General features: G+C 36.8%; 5 protein-coding genes across 9 annotated transcripts; 3 read left to right on the top strand and 2 right to left on the bottom strand.

Moving 5' to 3' along the window:
• Positions 1-99: 99 nt before the first annotated feature.
• LOC140795112 (protein NUCLEAR FUSION DEFECTIVE 4-like) lies at positions 100-3,771 on the top strand. The gene is made up of 3 exons (XM_073147500.1): positions 100-581; positions 1,339-2,273; positions 2,873-3,771. Exons 1-3 carry the CDS (start codon positions 246-248, stop codon positions 3,381-3,383), a joined length of 1,782 nt encoding a protein of 593 aa, XP_073003601.1. The 5' UTR covers positions 100-245; the 3' UTR covers positions 3,384-3,771.
• A 236-nt stretch (positions 3,772-4,007) lies between these two features.
• On the bottom strand, positions 4,008-7,223 carry LOC140795114 (palmitoyl-acyl carrier protein thioesterase, chloroplastic-like). The gene is made up of 6 exons (XM_073147501.1): positions 6,664-7,223; positions 5,936-6,069; positions 5,285-5,398; positions 5,042-5,216; positions 4,884-4,952; positions 4,008-4,458 (listed from the first exon to the last, which is right to left on the bottom strand). Exons 1-6 carry the CDS (start codon positions 7,063-7,065, stop codon positions 4,216-4,218), a joined length of 1,137 nt encoding a protein of 378 aa, XP_073003602.1. The 5' UTR covers positions 7,066-7,223; the 3' UTR covers positions 4,008-4,215.
• LOC140795115 (protein HVA22-like) lies at positions 5,029-10,048 on the top strand. 3 transcript variants are annotated; one of them, XM_073147504.1, is made up of 5 exons: positions 5,029-5,169; positions 5,275-5,374; positions 9,385-9,507; positions 9,617-9,779; positions 9,876-10,048. In XM_073147504.1, the coding sequence occupies exons 2-5, from the start codon at positions 5,361-5,363 to the stop codon at positions 9,894-9,896; spliced, it is 321 nt and encodes a 106-aa protein (XP_073003605.1). In that variant the 5' UTR covers positions 5,029-5,169; positions 5,275-5,360; the 3' UTR covers positions 9,897-10,048. The 3 variants fall into 3 exon arrangements, with proteins under 3 accessions (XP_073003605.1, XP_073003604.1, XP_073003603.1); XM_073147502.1 differs by lacking the exons at positions 5,029-5,169; positions 5,275-5,374 and adding exons at positions 8,748-9,032; positions 9,155-9,181; XM_073147503.1 differs by lacking the exons at positions 5,029-5,169; positions 5,275-5,374 and adding an exon at positions 8,610-9,032.
• Positions 10,049-10,803: 755 nt separating this feature from the next.
• On the top strand, positions 10,804-13,160 carry LOC140795199 (transmembrane emp24 domain-containing protein p24beta2-like). 2 transcript variants are annotated; one of them, XM_073147636.1, is made up of 5 exons: positions 10,804-10,973; positions 11,291-11,500; positions 12,238-12,424; positions 12,504-12,611; positions 12,808-13,160. In XM_073147636.1, the coding sequence occupies exons 1-5, from the start codon at positions 10,971-10,973 to the stop codon at positions 12,939-12,941; spliced, it is 642 nt and encodes a 213-aa protein (XP_073003737.1). In that variant the 5' UTR covers positions 10,804-10,970; the 3' UTR covers positions 12,942-13,160. The 2 variants fall into 2 exon arrangements, with proteins under 2 accessions (XP_073003737.1, XP_073003738.1); XM_073147637.1 differs by having other exon boundaries at positions 10,804-11,168.
• Positions 13,161-13,530: 370 nt separating this feature from the next.
• On the bottom strand, positions 13,531-19,108 carry LOC140795518 (uncharacterized WD repeat-containing protein C17D11.16-like). 2 transcript variants are annotated; one of them, XM_073148132.1, is made up of 17 exons: positions 18,975-19,108; positions 18,539-18,657; positions 18,224-18,414; positions 18,065-18,144; positions 17,882-17,977; positions 17,236-17,359; positions 17,055-17,113; positions 16,879-16,947; positions 16,323-16,390; positions 16,137-16,233; positions 15,724-15,798; positions 14,860-14,958; positions 14,498-14,641; positions 14,358-14,387; positions 14,213-14,275; positions 13,885-13,962; positions 13,531-13,810 (listed from the first exon to the last, which is right to left on the bottom strand). In XM_073148132.1, the coding sequence occupies exons 2-17, from the start codon at positions 18,655-18,657 to the stop codon at positions 13,724-13,726; spliced, it is 1,479 nt and encodes a 492-aa protein (XP_073004233.1). In that variant the 5' UTR covers positions 18,975-19,108; the 3' UTR covers positions 13,531-13,723. The 2 variants fall into 2 exon arrangements, with proteins under 2 accessions (XP_073004233.1, XP_073004234.1); XM_073148133.1 differs by having other exon boundaries at positions 18,910-19,070.
• Positions 19,109-20,395: the final 1,287 nt, after the last annotated feature.

Below are 20,395 nucleotides of genomic sequence, written 5' to 3'. Positions count from 1 at the left end.
TCTTCCTTAGAGAATGGTGATCCCACCGCCACTATTTTTTTTTAATCTCTTTTTTACTCCAGTACTTGTCTAGATATCAGCCTAAAAGTTCTCCCTTTTGCCTTCCGATTATCCATAGCTCAACATAGGAGGATAGGACCAACACAAGTCGCTTTCTTCCACTCTTTTTGGTCTGGCATCGCCCGTAAAAGTGAAAAAGGTCGCATCTCTACTTCAATTCCGTGGAGTTCTCCATCCGAGAGCGAATGGATAGGTTTCAGGCGAAGCTGAGGTCCTTCTTTAACAACAAATGGCTAGTTTTCGTGGCGGCAATGTGGATGCAATCTTGTGCTGGAATTGGCTACTTGTTTGGGAGTATTTCGCCGGTGATTAAGAGCTCTTTGGGGTATAACCAGCGCCAAATCGCGAGCCTTGGGGTCGCGAAAGACCTCGGCGATAGCGTCGGGTTTCTTGCAGGCAGCCTGTGCGAGATATTGCCGCTGTGGGCTGCTCTGCTCATTGGAGCGCTGCAGAATTTGGTTGGGTACGGGTGGGTTTGGCTCATCGTTACTGGCCGTTCGCCTGTCTTGCCTCTGTGGGCGGTAAGTGAAAATGGGTAATCTTGTGGATTTATTCTTTTCCCAGTGGATTTCTATCTTGATCATGTTCTCACTTCAAATGGTGTCTTGGTTGGTGTGTTTTTATTAACGAGTATGAGGAGCCAGCTATTGTGGGTCTGTTAACTCTGGCGCCAACCAAGATAACTGATCGTATGTAAACTCGAGAATTTGTTGTTTGTTGATATCTTTTATTTTTATTTTTATTTTCCCTGAAAGCTGGTTCTTTCTTGGATTGGTTTTTCTTCTTTAGGCTTGCATGTTTTTGGGGTGGTGTGGTTGTCCATGAATTCTTCCTTCTTTTTTTTCATCTTTTTTCGTGTAGATTGAGATATCCGATTTCATTGATATTGTTGGATAATTTGGAAGAAAGACCAAAAGTGTGGAACTTTTTCCCCTTTTTGGTAGACATGTTAGAGTTTTAGTTTGGCTTCTTGTAGAATTATTGCTGAGCTTCATGTAGCGTAGAATTCTTCCACATTGTCTGCTGCAAAAAAAATTTGTACCTGGTTCGATTCTACTTGTACTTGTAAGCACATGAACTGATGGACCTGATGTCTTGCTGCACATGATCATGCCCTTAATATGGATCCCGTTCTCAAGATCTCTTCTATGGTACGAACTTAAGGAAGTTTTGTACGAAGTTGCTGCTCTTGTTGGACTCTTTTTTCTTACATATGTGTGGAGTGGATATCTACTTATGTTTCCTCTGATTGATTGTTAGCTGGTATTTCTTTTACAGATGTGCATACTCATATTTATTGGCAACAATGGAGAAACATACTTCAACACAGCTGCACTGGTTTCCTGTGTGCAGAACTTCCCCAAGAGCAGGGGGCCTGTAGTGGGTATCTTGAAGGGTTTTGCTGGTTTGAGTGGTGCCATTTTGACTCAAATATATGCAATGATACACACACCTCATCATGCAGCCCTTATATTTATGGTTGCTGTTGGACCTACCATGGTGGTCATTGCCTTAATGTTTGTTGTTAGACCTGTTGGAGGTCATAGACAAGTGCGATTATCTGATAGTTCTAGCTTTACATTCATCTATAGTGTGTGCCTGCTTTTAGCTGCTTATTTAATGGGTGTTATGCTTCTTGAAGATCTAATTAACTTGAGCCGTAAGGTGACTACCGTGTTCACAGTCGTGCTGCTGCTTCTACTTCTAGTTCCTATCATAATACCTTTGCTTTTGACATATTCTTCTGATGATACTTCTGCTCAAGAGCCTCTCTTGACAGTGCCTCAGAAGGAAGAGGCAAGCAATTCAGGACAATCCACTGAAAACCATGAGGTTATTTTGAGTGAGGTTGAAGACGAAAAGCCCAAGGAAGTTGATTTGCTTCCTGCATCAGAGAGGCAGAAGAGAATTATGCAGTTGCAAGCGAGACTTTTTCAAGCTGCAGCTGTAGGAGCTGTGAGGGTCAAAAGGAACAGAGGTCCACGCAGGGGAGAAGATTTTACCCTGATGCAGGCATTAATCAAGGCTGATCTTTGGCTTTTGTTTCTCTCTCTTTTGTTTGGATCTGGTTCTGGTTTAACAGTCATTGATAACTTGGGTCAAATGAGCCAATCGTTGGGTTATGAAGAGACTCATATTTTTGTATCCATGATTAGTATTTGGAACTTTCTTGGCCGTATTGGTGGAGGCTATATTTCTGAGATTATAGTAAGGTAATTCAGTATTTGACAGTCTCAGGCTAGTTATTGCAGTCCTTCGAAGTAGATATATATTTGCACATACTGACAAGGAGCGTAGATTCCATCTGCATGTTTAATATGCAATATTATAAATATTTTCTGTTACCTTTAATCATAAATATATATGATAAAGTTTGTTAGCTTTTATGACGTAATATTTCTTTCTAATATTTGTTCTGATTTTAATAATCTATATCGTGTTACTAATAAACTGTCTTCGTATGCAAGTCTGTGTGGTGATGGGGAAGCATAGTCACTGTCTAATAAGACATTATTCCAGTGTGACAATTTTGATTTTCTGTAAAATTCATTGCCACAAGATTATGCACGAACATGCCATCAAGCACAACTTACCCGTTTAAGCACAAAGGAGATCACACTTATTTAATATTTTATATGTTTTTTCATATGTTAATGTTATTTGTTGGTCGAGGTTGATCTATTAATCAACCTTTTGAATTAACTTTTTCTGGAAACATTTCCCCAGTGTATTAACTTAACAAAAGATTTCGTTTGATTTTTTATATTATTTTGGTTCTTCCTTTCTAAAATGCTTCAATTGTATTGGTCAGGGATCATGCATATCCAAGGCCAGTTGCTTTGGCAATGGCTCAGATTTTAATGGCGATTGGGCACTTCTTCTTTGCGATGGCTTGGCCTGGAACAATGTATGTAGGAACTTTGCTAATTGGGCTTGGATATGGGGCTCATTGGTCTATTGTTCCAGCTGCTGCCTCTGAGCTATTCGGCTTGAAAAACTTTGGTGCCTTGTACAACTTTCTTACAGTGGCTAATCCTGCAGGCTCATTAGTATTCTCAGGCCTTATTGCTAGTGGTATTTATGATTATGAAGCTGAGAAGCAAGCACACGAGCACCATAACTGGACATCCTTGTTTAGGAAATTGCTCTATGAGGCACAAGTTCAGGAAGAAAAGGAACTAAAATGTCAAGGCGCTGTATGCTTCTTTCTTTCCTCCTTAATTATGTCAGGTTTTTGCATTGTTGCAGTTGCCTTCAGCATGACTCTAGTTTATAGAACCAAGATCGTTTATGCTCATCTCTATAGCAAATCTCAGAAGTGAACCATCTTTTAGAGGAAGCACGTGATCTGGTTTCTAAGCTTATGATCTCACAGTCAATGGTATGACTTTCTACATGGAGTAGTTATCAATTGTTTGGAGGCGTCCATTGGAAAATAGTCGTTACGCATGAATGTTTATGGAAATAGAGATCAACCGAGGATATATGGGTGCTTCTTTAATTCGTCGTCAATATATTCTGTGGAATACTGGAATCTTCCAGTATTTTTAAATAAGTGAACTATCTGTTCTCTTTCCTTTTTTTATGTCTTTTATGCTGATGCATTAATTGTTCCACAACAATTTACAGGATTGAGATCATTTGATATTCAATTGTAGTATAATGGTACTTTTGCATCATAATTTTCTGAATACTTATCTTGCTAGTCTACTGAATTGCATTCATATTGAACATAATGATGTAGGTGTCCAACTGGAAGTGTTTTTGACTATTTTCCTAGAAAAATGCAAAATCTTGATTTGGAAGTAGTGAAATGTGGGGTTCTAACTATAAAGTTGGTATAACATACCGTTTCGAGAAGAGAGTTTCCCTCAATTTGAAAATATAAAAAAGATATTATGATTGTCCTTTCAATTAACCCGTTGTTCGTACCAAAATCCATTCACTTTGTTAAAGAACCCATTTTCATTTATTCTGAATACAAATCCAATCAACTCTGAAGATGTTTGCAAGGTTTTAAGTCTGTCATATTCATAGTACATGTATCTTGTACTAACAAAACATAACGGCTGCATGATCCAAAAGATGCACTGCCAGAATCTGCAACTAAATTGTATCTCCAAAGAACAAGGATTAGTGGACATGGAAGTATTGTTAAGCATTCGCCTTGCACCGCCATTCTGCTCGTGCTCTCACTATCTCTGCTTTATCCTCTTGCAAACGTATAAGGTGCGTGCTTCCCAAATCAGTCTTGCATGAACTAGTATGTTTCTGATCAGATTCCTTTGATACCATGCTTGTAAGCGACTCAAGCAATTGAGATTGCCGACATTCACGACGGTACTCTAGTGTTATGCTTGCAAGATGGTAATCCTCTAAAACATTTAATGGCACACTCTGCAGAAGGTGATATTAGATAGTTGATGCCAAATAATCATCTAATGATGCTTATTTCATGTGCTCAATTTAAGATTGTTTTTTTTTTTTTAATTTCTGCATATTGCCACCTGCATTTTGTTTCTTATTGCATAACATTGTAGATCAACTCTGCATCATTCATATCTGCAAAAGACTACCTTAATTGATTTTTTTTTTGACGAAGACCTTAATTGATTCATAACTAATATTCCAGTCTATGACAGCTCTGGCAGAAGAAAATGTATGACCAAATATACATGAAAAAGGATGAGTCATTTTGCAAGTAATTCAAAAATGTGAGGTCTTTCTTACAATAAGGTTAAACTATGGGTGGTCTTATGCAAAAAAAATCTATATCAACTTCTGAGTTCTGACCTACTGAATCATATCAACTGCAAGCTTACCTCCAAAATCCAACCAATGTATTTTACATTGTTTACGTGTTGATTAACATCCATGTCACTCCATCTTGGCTAAATTATATGAAAGAATTTGTCAGACAATTCTGATAAGTAGGTAGACTGAGCTTGAAAGTAATGCTGCAATAGTCCTGCGCACTTACTGCTAATCCTGATCTGATGTTCTCTGCTGTATCATCAGTGAGCTTGTCAATGGTGTGGTTGCTGCTGATTTCAGAGATTATCATGCGATCCAAGTAGAAAGGCCTCACCTCTTCCCTCACTTGTTCAGGTATCTTAGATAGTCTTCTTGTTTCTCTATTCATCATAACCCACTTGCTGCACAAGTAATATAGAAAGTTGTTGAGCTAAGGTTAGCTTCAAATTTGTTGTGAAGGTTCAAGTACCTTGTAGCTCTTGCAATTATTCTCTTGGCATTGTACTCTCGGATGATCCAGTCTCTGCGCATGCCATTCTTTCCAGATGCTGTTACCCAGGTGTCAATCTCAATCACATCTCCCCTGTAATATGTAATTATATGTCATCCTACATAAGTTTTACACATTCATAGTGTACTTTACATTCTACACGTAGCATTAGATAATATTTTTATCATTTTGGTGAATGCCATTCACTTTTTGACTGCATTTAAAATATCTTTGATTCTTGTTTCAAGATTTAGCAAAGAGGTTTTGCAGAAAACCATTAATGTAGTTCGGATGAAGTTGTCTTAGCCTAGCAGTTAAAGAAGCATTTAATCAAAGATCATATGTACTGAAACTCTAATGAATTGACTCATTGTAGTTATGTCTGACAAGTTATGCTAGATTATCTGTTGAAGTTACATGTAGGTAATTTGGCTCCAGTTCCAACTTTAGTCAAGTCATCTAAAAACAAAATGTTGTTATCAGTGATGTTTTGCTTTTCCTTATAAAAAGGTTTGCCATTTATACCAACATGGAAGTTATAAAGTTTCTGTTTTGAGAAGATGTCAAATTTCAGCAAAGTAGAGATGCATGGATAAATCATAGGAGAGTAAAACAGAATAAGCTTATTACCAGCAGCTGTACTTGTCAACTTGGATGTTAATTCTAGTGACAACCCATATGAGTTTCCTGAGGCTCATTTCATGAGTCGCGCCGAACCCATCACTTGCGAGGCCAGAACTCATCACATGGTTGAGAGCTGTTTCCTGTTCTTGGTAATCAATCAATATATAATATTTAGTTTGGCTCTTCTTAAGAAAAAGTGAGTACAAAAATTAGCAGCAACAGCAGCAAAATTAACAACCTCAAGTTCTTTTATATGTGACTAGATTGTTGCATAAGACCATTCGTCAACATCAACAACCTCAAGTTCTTTGATATGTGACTAATGAATCATGATCTACTAAGTAATACTAAAGCTATTGAATCAAGTTCTCTATGTATTTTGCCAATTGTTTAATGTGGTTTTGAGATATTGTTGAGGTATGTGATATAATGGTATATTCCCTATTTCCAGGTGCTTTTGTTATTTATTTTATATTTCTTCTCTCTTGTGTGTAGAATAAATTCTGTTTAGTGAGGGCATCATATTTATTTGCATTTGAACTCCCTGTCCTAAAGTTTGTATTACTCATTGTATAAAATAGATAGACAGAGAAAGTAATGGGTGATGGCCTTTGCAGAGTTACAAGATAGTCTTTAAATGGGCAATTCTATAAGGGGTTATCTATAATAAAAATAGAGAGTCCTTAATTAGCTAATATATACCATAAGCAAAGGTGTTGCTGGATGAGAACTACCTGAAGAAGATTCATCAAGGTCTCCATAGTTGCAGTCTTGTCAGGCCCAATCTCATAAGACCTTATCACAAAAACTTGCCTGTAAACAAACCTCTCCTCTACAAACTGGCCAACTTTAAAATCATTCACAGACATTACCCCACCCTCATCTTCACCTCCCTTCCTCCAACACAAAGGAGGCTCACTCCCATTCACAACAACCCCATTAGCCTTCCTTCCATTGATCCTATCCACACTCACCTTGTTGCCACCACCACCATCACAACTTTTCACACATAATCCCCTTACCTCTCCTCTCCTCCCCAAACTACCAACAATATGCTTCTTGGAAGTTCCTTCTGCCTTCACGAAACCTGCCTTGTGAAGGCACAAGCCAGCACTAGTCCGCATAGCTATCGACATTATCTTCGACCTTGTATAATTAGTTTGAAGTAGAACCTATGAAGAGGAAGTCACTTGATTTCATAGTGAGTTGATGCCGACTTAGTGGGTGCAACAATTTTTTCACAAGAAAAGGAAGCATTAAAGCATATCCTTAGCACAGTTAGCTAAGAAATGATGTTTGAGGAGTAGAGGGAAGAAGGTTATGTAGAGGGAAGGAGAGGACTAATGCAGTTCAACCACTTTAAGTAATTAAGGAGAGGAATGGGGGCTTTCCATTGGTAGACTACTCGCAATTGTAGGATTTTGAGTCGTGTAATGAGGTAAATATTGCCGAGAACTAGCCAATATTGCCTAGCTGCAGGAATTTCAAGTGCAGTCGAGGTGCTCGGCAGCCTGTGATTGGCCGCCAAATCAGCTAATTTTATTGTTTAACTGGTTTATTCTAACTGCTGACGCTGCTACACAGTACCTTGGCTTTAGGAAATTCCCGCAGAGGATCTGCACCTGGAAGCCAATATAGGGGAGTTAGGAAAATAGATTGTGCTGATGATTAATAGCTCAACTGCTCCCACCAACCAAACCATGAACACTAACTATGAAGGTAAAAAACCTTCTATGTATTAGATCTACCAAACATTGAGGAAAAGTATTGACTCTTATCTAGTACACTTTACATGATTATTTCTAGGCTTTTTTTTTAGTATATAGAAGTTTCATATCTATAACCATATAAGTTACTGAAATATTTATCCTTGTGTGACTTTTGCTAAACAAAGAATATTTTTGGAAGCTTAAGATTTTAGGTGAAATGGGAACTTAATAGGGCTCACAAAGCCCTATTGGGTGCCAATTTAATGGCTGGATAGTGATTTAGGATGACTGTAGTGATTTAAACCAAACATAAAATATAAAACCTAATACTTAAAACATTTAGAATTTTTAAATTGTTGCCACTGAAATTTTTTAAAATATCATAATTGTTACTGATATCATTGTGCTCTAATTAATTATGATTAAAACTGAACTTAGGTTTGAAAATATTTTTTTCCTTTGCATAAATTGTTTAAAATAATTTGAAAATGATCAAAATACCGAATATTATACTACAAAGGAAAATATTTTTTATACAATACAAAAGTTGTTCATAAATACTTTACACTCTAATCTTCAAGAAGAAGGGTATCTTAGCTATTTATTGTTGTTGTTAACTTTAATAATAAATCGTAGGAATTCTTTGTTAGAAACTAACTATAATAGTACTTATGAAAGAACCTAATATTTTAATGGCACTAATAATATTTTAAAATGTATTTCAATTATGATTCTTAGAAAGTTTTCAATGGCAATAATGTAGAAAACCAAGCATTCAATAGATTATCATATTTCCTCGTAAGTAGCAACTGGTCGCGGTCCACCACTGGATTAAGTCAAGTAGGAGAAAGAGCCCCAGTCACCACCTGGGCTCGAATCCCATTAGGGCTGTTCCTCCTACGACCCTCCACTCTTGACACGTTTTCATCAAGGCACCTCCTTAAAGGTCGTGCCACATGTCTTTCTGCCACAGAGCAGGCACCTAGGTATAGTAACCCCACATTAATCCTTAACACAGACCAAAGCTGCAAAGATTAGTCTATGAGTACTTTAGCTTAGATCTTCAGTTTTTGTAATTAGATTTGGAACAAGGCGGTGGTCTCAAACCTGGTGATGTCTGTCGGTGCTTAACTATTGTTTGCCACGTCCAAGAGAAGAATCCTATGCTTTCTCAGATGTTGCCACCTTTCCTCCTACCCTTTGCCTCCATATAATATGCATCACCTACTTAACCTTCTCTAGTTCTTATCTGTGAGCTCTCTCTATCTCGCTATATGTATTGAGATCATTTTTCTGCTACATAAGAGTTACTTGTCACCTGAGACATATCGAAGCAAATATCTGGAAATGGGAAATTTTGGAGCCTTTCTCAGCCACCTCTATACACTGGCAGGGTATGGTTTGTTAATTTTATCTTTTGTTTTTCCACCCTTCATTACTTGTTGAGAGGCGAAGTGTTTGTTAATTGTTTGGTAAGTTTCTATGATAACCTCTATAGTGTTGGTTCTTTGTGCAGACCAACCATTACACTCATATATCCATTGTAAGTTCATCTACAATTTCTTTCCCTTTACTCTTTGTTTATCAATGGCTTACTTTGATCGTTTGTATCATTGGATGTATGCGTAGTCTTCAGTATTAACAACAATAATAGATATAATAGAGATAAAAAAGGAATGGTTTAATGGCCCTATTCGTTGGATATGAAATCAAAATTTATCCACATGATATATGAATTCTTATCAGATATGCATCAGTGCGAGCCATTGAGAGCCCAGATAAGTTGGATGATGAGCAGTGGTTGGCATATTGGATCTTGTACTCCTTCCTAACTCTCATGGAGATGGTAGCAGAGCCCATCTTGTACTGGTAATGTCTTGGTCCATTACTTTTTTCCTTCTCTCTATATTAATAGTTCCTTTTGTGAAATATTTATTAAGGACTAATTTGAAACTATTATTATTTTCTTGTGATTTAGGATACCAGTATGGTATCAGATAAAGGTGGCCTTTGTGGCATGGCTGGTGCTCCCACAGTTCAGGGGTGCATCTTTCATCTATGAGAGGTTTGTGAGGGAGCAACTTAGGAAATATGGAGGCAAGACTGGCAAAGGTAGTGCCCAACCACAACACCATATCAAGGTAATTAATCAACACCTCTTTGCTTCTCTCTCTCTCTCTCGGCAAATGTGGGAAATATTAAATGGTGATGTTTCAATATTGTCTGAAAAATTACAGGCAGAAAAGGAGGTGCATTGAAGCAGAAGCCATGATGTCAACTTTGAGAAGTGTTGTAGATCTCTTGTTTTTGTCTTTCTTTCAATTTTCTCTTTCTTTTTAGAAAGGAAGAGAAAAAAAAAGTTGGCTCTTGTTTCTTTTCTATATTATATATGTGCCTTTCTTTTCTAAAAGTCTTCGATTTGTGTGTATGTGTGTTGATAATTTTGCCTGTTTAAAGCTGTCTCTCTCTCTCTCTCTCTCTCTGCCTCAAAATCTGGGCGTTTGCAAAAATGGCCCTCAGGTTTTAAAAGAGCAAAAATAAGCTATTTGTGTATGCATTAGTAGAAAGAAATTAATTGATTCAGTTTCAATACGCCAATCTTGTGAACTTTTTATGCAAATAGTTTCTGGTGGTGATAACTAGTTTGTTGGCATATGACATTGGTGCGAGGTAGCCACGTGTTAGCATGTGCTACCTGAATATGTTCAGGTTGGATCTAAACTTTGGTTCCCGTGATTTTATTGCGAGTAGTGATGCAAACAATTTTGAATTTGAACAAACAAAACTAGAGTTTAAACAAAAATGACCACTAAAAACTCATTTTTAAATATAGATCCTTGAATTATAAATTTTCCTATACCAATGGAAAATAAACATAAAAACGAGCACGAAAGTCTAAATAAATTTGTTTGAAAATTTATTGGGTCAGATAGCCAAATTCCACAGTGCAGAATTTGAATGAAATCTAACAAGGTGTCTTTTACATCATTATTGAAAAGTTAAGGGTTGATTTGGATAAGCAAACCAAAGCGATCAAATCGGCAATAACAAAAACTCAAGGGGTTGAAATACAAATTTCCTATTTCCTTTCCATTTTCGGTACATTTGCGGATTTGCCACACGAGCCAAATTCTTATGTAGCTCTGCGGTGGAGTATCATTAATTATTCTTCGAGAGGCTGACAGAATTCCTACATTATGTACTGTACAAGATCCGTATTTCAGCCGTTACCATATAGAAGTACTGTCTCGCTTCGTCTCCTCCTCGAATCTTAGAAAGCCCAAACCCTCGAACCATCCACAACGTTGATCACCGCTCTGGTTTTTCCAACGATGGTATGGTTCGATTAATTCCTTGATCTCCTTCTTCGTTATATTCTAAGTTGGGCAATTGATGAATCGATGCTTTCTAGATATTACAATCTTCCTTTCCCTTTCTTGAATTCAGACCCAAATCACTCGTCTATAAATCGCCCTATATTTTACTGCTGATTCCCTTCGTTCCTCTCTCTTCTTTCTTTTAGTCTCATGGTAAAGATCCAATTTTTTTCGCTTGAAATGTAATGATTTTATGCTTACTTTCTTGTTTAAAAAAAAAAGGGATTTTTTTTGGGTTTAAATTGTTCATACTTGCGGTTTGATTATATGTACAGATGGAAGGATTATGTCTGAGATTAAGAATTTTTCTAGCGGTAGCCTTGCTTCTGCAGCTGCGATTTTCTCTTGGTATCAGATTTGTGATAGATAGGGAAGAATGCTTCTCCCATCAAATTGAATACGCAGGGGATACAGTTCATGTGTCTTTTGTCGTGATCAAGGCGGATACTCCATGGCATTATAGCGATGACGGTGTGGATCTTGTGGTATGCCATTTACCATTCCCTAAATTTTGTACAATCTTCTTGGTTCTTTTTTTGAATTTTTTTTTCTAAAAAGTAGTTGTCCTTGTATTAGTTCTGAAATTTCCATTTTACGGCATTACAATCCTTCTACTTCCCTTCGTTTGATGATCCCATGAGCCAAAAGAATATTTTAGGAAGTTTTTGTCTCCATGTTTCCTTGATGAATGTTGAAGATGGTTAATGGGAGAATGTGGTAGCCTAGCTCACTTGCTTTTATAATACCGGTTATAAGATCAAAGATAATTGGGTACTACATGTCTTTTTTCTTTTTGCATTAGTATTGGTAGTAGAATATATATGTTATTCTTGACTGAGAAGAAGAAGAAGGGATTATATTTCTTGGATAAGTGCATAAAAATATTTTTTGAATCAATCTGTGTATGATAAATTTGACTTCTTATGAGGAACCACTAAGTTGCAATGGAGCAACAGGAAAAAAGTATATCTTGTATGCTTCTTTGGTGTTACTGTACTATATATATATATATATATATATATATATATATATATATGGTTTTGATAAATAATCTTTTGCCGGTTGTATGGCATTCTAAGTCTGCTTTCATTTTGGTTAAAACTTATAATCCCCAGTCTTTCCAAAAATTGTAAATAGATCTATTGCACTTATATTCAGTCAAACTTGTGCTAGCATGTGTTCTAAGACTGCCGCTTTGACATCATATGTATTAATTTACCAGGTCAAAGATTCTTCTGGTACTCAAATTCATGATTCTCGTGACAAGACTAGTGAAAAGTTTGAATTTGTAGTTCAGAGGAGTGGTCTTCATCGCTTCTGTTTCACCAACAAATCTCCATATCATGAAACCATAGACTTTGATGTACATGTCAGCCATTTCTCATACTTCGATCAACATGCTAAAGATGGTAAGTAAATTGCACTTTTTATTTTCGTTCCTTGAAAGAGTACATGAAATGACTCTAATTTCATCTGCAATATGTACAGAGCATTTTACTCCTTTACTGGAACAGATTGGAAAGCTTGAAGAAGCCCTTTATAACATACAGTTTGAACAGCACTGGTTGGAGGCTCAGACAGACCGCCAAGCAGTAGGTATGTATCAGATAATTTCAGTCCTCTTATTCTATAATAAAAATGCATAACAAGGAAGAAAATTTGGCTCTGCCCATGCTTTCAATTGATATATCTTACTGCAGCTGTCTTGTGATATTAAGTTCTTCCTTTCAGAAAAAAGTAGGTGATACTTCTTGTTGGTATGAAAATTTTGATGTTGCTTCTTTGCCTGCAGTGAATGAAGGCATGAGTCGGAGGGCCATTCACAAGGCACTTTTTGAATCAGCTGCGCTAATCGGAGCTAGTGTTCTCCAAGTGTATCTCTTGCGTCGCCTTTTTGAGCGAAAGCTAGGGGGCTCTAGGGTTTAATTCTTTTAGCAGACATTAGCCTGTAATCTGTCCTACTGGAATCTGATGCAGAAAATTTTTTAATAACCTCTTTAATGTAATGGTATGATATGCAAGAATTTTGTTGGCATAGTTTATAAACTGATCAGCTGACCCCAAATGGTAGGAACTAAAGGCATCGGTTGCTGTTTTTATTGTTAATTAATGATTTGAGATAGAGTTGCAATATGCTTTTACCTATGGTTCTCCATGTTCTTTCTATTGTTTGGCGTAGGGTTAATGTCTGAAGACCTTTGTTTAGGGTCTGTTCTTAAATACTTGTTCTGTTCATTAATTCCTGTAAGAAATGGTCTGCACAAGTTGTGTTAATGAGTTATCAGATTGATTTTGCCTCGTTCTCCTTGACAGTTTAACTAAACCTATTGGTTTTAAAATATCCGTGCTTATATTAGACGAGGAAGAATAAATTAAAATCTACTGAGCATACAAAGGATTTGAGTTCGAAAAGCATTTAGTCTTTGATTTCTTCTTACAAAATCTATACAAGATGATGCACATATCACGAGACAAACAGACCCTTCAAAGAACAAAGGCAATATTGAGAATCATCTTCGGAAAGTAGGAATAAATTATATTGCTACAATCCCACTAGAAGTAGAGGAAATACTTTTGCACACATATTTCAACGACTTCAGTCAAAATTGAAGACATCCCACAAGTGCTGACTACACGCAGTGCAGAATATGTATAATCTTTTGACTGCAGGACATCAAGACCCCAGAAAAAAAAAGGAAAAAAAAAGATCAAGAGGAGGAATTTGGATCAATTCTTCCACTGCTATACTTGCCAAAGCTACGAACAACCCCTGGATCGCATAAGGTGTCCCATACCTGGAAGGATTGAATAATCGCGGTTAAATTAGATCTGAAAGAAAGGGTAGACGCCATGAGAATATAATGCTTACTTTAGATCGTCCCTTGGACCCTCCAATGGCCAACAAGAAAGGGCTGTCCTCCGAAAAGGATATAGAGAAGATAGCTCCCTGATAACATAACCACATAGGTAAGTCAAACTATGAATTACTTGGATGCATATATAAGGTGATCTTAGTTCAGGTTGAAGGAACCACACAGGCAGAGGAGCACCAAAAAGACACGGATGGAAACAGTTTCACATATCTGATGACACTTTTGATTTTGTAAGAAATTACACTGAAGAGAACTAAATAGTAGAAAGAGTGCATAAGAGTTGAACCAAATCACTGGAACACAGGAATCAGATTATCGACTTACAGCTTTTGGATTCTGTGATGCGACGCATGATGGTTGGTTGTTTGATAAGTCCCAGAGTTTCACCTGTTTTAGCAGTAATAGCCAGTTCATAATCAGATAAGCAGTTGGACATATAGTAAATGATATTTTGCGCATACAATATTACCATTTTATCTGTTGAACCGGTTGCAAGAAGCTGCACAAAAAACATGCTAATAAGTATGGCACAGTGAAATAGAACTTGACACATGCAGCTTTAATGGCTTGCAAGTATAACAAAATGGTAAACATAAGATAAGAACATACATTAGGAGCAGATGGGTTGAAAGAGACAGAAGAGATAGCTTTTTCGTGTGCATGAAGAATGAAAGTTGGCTTCGAAAGACAACTTGAATTTGATGAAGCTGTGCGCTTGTCAAAACCTTGTACTGTACCATTTTCAAGACTGACCTGGAAAGCACTTATGTTCAGTCTCAAAATGGAAAGCAAAATAAAAATCACAGTGAAATGGGGGTTCACAAAAAGACTACCGATGGACTGATAAAGGTCAACTATTATTTGTTTAATTCATTTATAAAGGTCAATGCCCAGCATACCCACAAATCTTAGTAATAGACTAAAAGTTTGTGAATCTCAATGATTTTCACACGGTAGAGTATAAAACTCACCACAAATGAGTGTTCGCTGAAGGGGTCCCATGCCAAGCTCTCAACCTCTGCTGTGACAGACCATTTGTGACAAGCCTGTTGACTAGATTTCATATCCATCTGGATGTTGTCAAGTATAATTTAGTTTAAAGAAACCAAGATAAAATACAGAAGTGATACTGTAGTAAAGTTTCTTAATGGACTTGGAGGAAGACTTGAAACTTATTAGTTGCACCAAGCTGTTCATACAAAACATAGAGTAAAGGACTGGATAGATCAAAATATCATGATGGTTTTCAAGCAACCACAATACTGAAAGCTCTGATGTACTGATCATTTAAAGATAAATGTGTTAACAGCTTGATATTCTAGAACAGCAGAAGAGTTCTAACTTCTAGCCATTTTTTTGTGAACTATAGAATGAGTACAGTGAAAAATGTAATAAATAGTTCTGATAACAGCGCAAAGACCAAAGTACTTCAAAGATTTTGCAATTTTTCTTGACAATGAATGACTCTGAAAAAACAAATTAAACAATTTTGAGTGCATCTGATCCAAGCTCCAAGGCAATAATAAGCGAGAGATTTCGTCAAAAAATAAAAGTAAAAATAATAAGCGAGAGATCTCAACTCATCATGGTAAGCATGAGTGTGTATGTGCTCAATAAGTATATATGCAATCTGTCATTATACAGCTAAACCTGAAAACATCTACTTTCTAGGGGTATACATGCATAAAATCCTTCTGACATGTGGGTTAATCACAGATAGATATATTACACAAATCATCAAAGAAATTTAGATTTAAGTAATCTTATAAAAGCATATGAAGAACTATAAGAAAGAACAAGCTGAACTGATATGAACATGATTGACTCTGCCTTACCATGACAACTGATTGATCAAAAGATCCACTAAGTAGTATTTCAGGAGAGTGCATGTTCCATGCAACTGCTTGAACCTGTCGCATACATCACAAAGACCATCAACCTATGCTTCTACAATGATCAACATTTTTATGAGCAACTTCATGGAAGATTTTACAAATACACAGCACAGAAGAAATGAGCAAGTATTAAGGAATCAAGAAATAGCAAAAGGTCTCTTGATAAACAAGCAATAACTCAATAAACAAGGATACTTAGAGAGCTGATAATTTTTTTTACTAAATCCATAGAAGAGTATAACCATCATATGTACCTACTCACACAGTTCGTAGAATACATGTGAGAGTAAAGAAAAATGGATAGTATGGAAAAATAGAAAAAACTGAAAAGGAATGACAGTGAAAGCAGTTGCCTTGTCATTGTGATGCTCAAATGTGACAACACATTTCGCAGCAACTACATCCCAAATCTTGGCTGTGTTGTCAGCACTTGCACTAGCTAAAACATTCCTGAAATTCAGCACGAGAAGAAATATTAAAACTCACCGACCAAAGATAATTTGAATTATCAATAAGTGATAAATCAGCTATGTGCTCACCTCACCTCCTTGTTCCATGCAAGACCAAGTACAGAATCTCTATGGCTACCCTTCTTGTACTTTTTTGTCTACAAATGCAGATCCAATAAACTAGTAAGAATTAGCAGCAGTAATGCGCAGGAATTTCAGTTGGCTAGTATGAACAGAAAGGATTAGGTAAATAGAAGTAGACAGTGTAAAATCATTTAAACAGTATTTATAGTACCATACACACACTCTGGTAGTTTCATCATGGCATATGATTATTTCTAACAAAAGATTCCAAAGTTTTTGAATGTAATGTTGCAAAGCATGAACCATGAAATTTTGCTAACAGTATACAGTAATTGAGTTAAACTTCGACTTCTTCTGGTTTTCCCTAGTGGATATGATATTTCCTAATTCTAATATTCCAACTTTGCCAAGCAATTAGACTTAAAATTGCTAGAACAGCAATCTTATTTTGTAAATAAAGAGATTAAAAAATCAGCATAAAATATCTCACTGTCAACAATGACACAGCTGACGCGTGCTGTAGCAGAAACAAGAGCAATCGAAAGGACTGCTAGTGTTATACCTTTTTCCCCTTAGCCTTTTTCTTCTTTGACAGACCCCCTAATACCACAAGAGGTTGGACCTCCTCAATCTGTCAAATAAAAAAATATTTTCGGTAACCACTGTGTGGCTAAATGATGCAAGTTAACATTAAATCACAAGAGAGATTCTCATTAGATCCAATTAACAGATACATACAAGATCCAGATCCCATATCTCAATAGCAGGTTCCATTGAACCCACAGCTATAAAATTCCCTGCCAAAGACACATCGAACAAAGAAAAAAAAGTAAGAGATTAACCACAACATGCCAGTTAACTGGAGAAGAAGATAAAAGATTAATAACATTTCTAATTTCAGGTTAAGGAAATGGTTTACCTTTATCACCACCTTTAAGATTGCAGTCAAGCCAAGCTGTGCAAAGGGGAAAAGCAGGAAGGATGACATCATGATGAACATACATGTTTGGTTCTCCATCTTCTGATTCCTCATAAATCCAAACCTAAGATATATGACATTTCAATCATACTTTTCCACAGGTTGTATATCAGCATTATAATTGGTTTGAAGTAAATAAGAGGTTTGTGTGATTGTTAACAGTAAGCATCCCATCTACAGATATCATAATAATGGCTTTCCTATCAATTTATGAAGGTAAAAAAGAAAACCAGAGAGTAAGAGTCGTGTAGGTTTATTAAGTAATGAAGAGTTGTCTCCTCAAGATCCTGCATTAGAAGAAAATATCTATAGTGACTGCACAACTACATGGTCTACTCAATTAACAATCACTATCATTTTATCAAAGATCAGGTTGTCCATATATCAGGTTGATTGCTACTTTTTGTTAGCAGTAGGGCCACACCAAAATATAGCAGATCGAAAGAAAAGGGGACTAATGATCGAAAATTCACAACTATCAGTTACTGTCAGTACTGTAAATTAGACACCTCATGGCTGATTTGAGAAGGAACTGGATGTGAACAGAATTGCCAAAAAAGATGTTCTTGAAGTCATAGATACATGCCTCAAGATGACTGACTTCATCCTCATTACGTGCACAAACTATAACGGCATCCGTAGGTTTTATTGCCATGTCATCAATCTCTTCATCATCATCATCCTGCATGAAGCATCCCCAAATAGTTAATTCAAGGATCTACAAAGATAGTATAGTAAGAAAAACTTTCCTGGAGAAGGAAAAACCTACATCCTTATTTTGTAGATAGGGGTCCATATCATTACTCGCATAATAAAGGTCTCCCATTCCAGTACTAAATAGCTCAATACCTAAAAAAGAAGAACAGATGAGAGAAGATTACAAAACCTCAAGCTTTACTCGGAACATATATTTAGCAAGAAAGGATACCTTCATCCTCGTCATCATAATGATCCATGTCAAGTTCCCGAAGGCTATCAGCAATGTTTTGGAGATCATTAGAGCTCTTATTCCCTTGGTTCTTTCCAAGAGCTTGTGCTGCAGACACCGCACGTGCTACTTCATCTTCGTCCACGTGAGTGTCTACATCCATTCCTTCTTCTTCTTCTTCACTGTCTTCTCTGCAAATTTAAGACAGGAATTGGATTAAATGATCATATGTAACTGTCAAAAGAGTTATTTGAACCAAATTATAGTACATGCTGTTTTGCTAAGTTATGACAAGAAGGCCCGACTAATACTAACCTTGTTTCTTGCGCGTCATTCTTCAATATCTCCTCTATTTCCTCTTTAGAAGGAGGCTCCACTACCAGTGGAACAATCTTTGAAGCCCCCTTTGGAACCCAGCATATGGCAGAAATCATCTTCATCACGAAAAACAATAGAAAAGTACATAATAAAACAACTAGAATAGGCAATACTATAATAATCAACTTTTTAGCACAATCTGAAAGAACCAAAAAAAAAAAAAAAAAACAAATTTGACACATCCTGACATGTAATCCATTTCTTTTCTTTAACTAGTACAATCAAATCAACAAATAAAAAGTATAGGGAAACTACTTAAAACCCCCAAAAGGAAGAAAATTCAGCAGATTTCTCAACGGCCTAACAACCTAAATCAGAAGAAGACGTAGAAGAAACCCCGCTAAGGCTCCGAAAGAAATGTAGAACGGCGAACCTTTGGGAGACGGACGAACGAGGGATTGGCGTCGCGTACCGTAGCTAAGCAGAGAATGATGGAGATCGAATAGGAGCGATCTTTTAGGGTTTAATTGGGAAAAGGGTTTAGAACGGACTCTAGAAGTGATCATTGGGCGGGCCAGGTCGGGTTCGGGCTGGGCTGAAACATTATCGCCCGTTACCGCCAACTAGCCCGTGAGTTTTCGGGCTCAGGCGGAGTTATCGGATCTTTAGAATGGGTTAACGGGCATAGGCCTAGCCCACTTAGCCCACCTCAAAGTCGGGCTTGAGCCGGTACAGGCCAGAGTTGATTTGGGCCGGCCTTATCCCGGTCCTAATTGGACTGTTTTGGGCCGGATTTATATACTATTTGACCCATGTTATATTAACTGTGAGTTTTAAAAGATTAAAAAAAAATTAAAAAAAAAGAGAACTAAATTTTTTATTATTATTATTATTATTTCTGAAGTAGCGGAATATCCACTATTCTATCGGGTATTGTTAGGTTAAAATTCTCTTCTTCTTTTTTCCCCTCTGTGATATACCAAATATATATATTACTGCTAATCTATGAAATGAAACAAACAAAAAGAATTCCTTGTAGCCCTAGATAAACTAGTCCAATTTAAGATCCTAATCTAGGGGTTTCAGCAATGATTACAAGTAAGTAGTAGGGAAAGGAGAGGACTCTGAATGGCTCACACTAAGTGATTAACAGAGCAGCAGAGAGGGGTTCCTTTTGGGGTGAAATTATATTCTCAAGAATTCTATAGAAAGAGGATGGAATGATTCAACTTCATATGCATTGATTCAAATTCAAACATTCGGATGGCATTGCCATCCAGAGCAATAAAGTGAAGAGGGAGGAGATTCTTTAATTTTGTGTATCCGAATTCATGTGAACTCAAGTGATATGTCAAAAGGCCAAGACTAAACCACTCAAAGGGAGGGACCCTCCATTGTCTCCACAGTGGGAGGCACTTGTGACTAGCAATCCAAACACCAATAGACACATAACCCTCTCCACCATTATGACATCAACATGCATACAAGTAGACTTCTTCCCATCAAAGCAAAAGGAAAAGGATTTATTTATTTATATATAGATTAGATAGATAGATATATATATATATATATATATATAGAGAGAGAGAGAGAGAGAGAGAGAGAGAGAGAGAGAGAGAGAGAGAGTGTGTGTGTGTGTGTGTGTGTTAGAACTTCCATCAACGATAATGAAAAAGAGTTGGGGTAGAGAGTAGAGTCCCCTCAAGAACATTTAGTTAGGGCCAAGCTACCCTAAAGATCATGTAAGCCAAGCTATGTACAAGGAGCTCTTTCATTAATGGTTACAATCCTTCAATGATTCCAATAAGCACCATGCTTTCGATTATAGATCCTTCAATATTTTAAAACGCTGTC

The sequence above is a fragment of the Typha latifolia genome, chromosome 9, assembly GCF_019914945.1.
Source record: "Typha latifolia isolate L0001 chromosome 9, TyphaL0001v2, whole genome shotgun sequence".
Taxonomy (NCBI): domain Eukaryota; kingdom Viridiplantae; phylum Streptophyta; class Magnoliopsida; order Poales; family Typhaceae; genus Typha; species Typha latifolia.
Note: the sequence above shows the minus strand (reverse complement) of the source record. Positions and strands in the feature narration are given on the sequence as shown.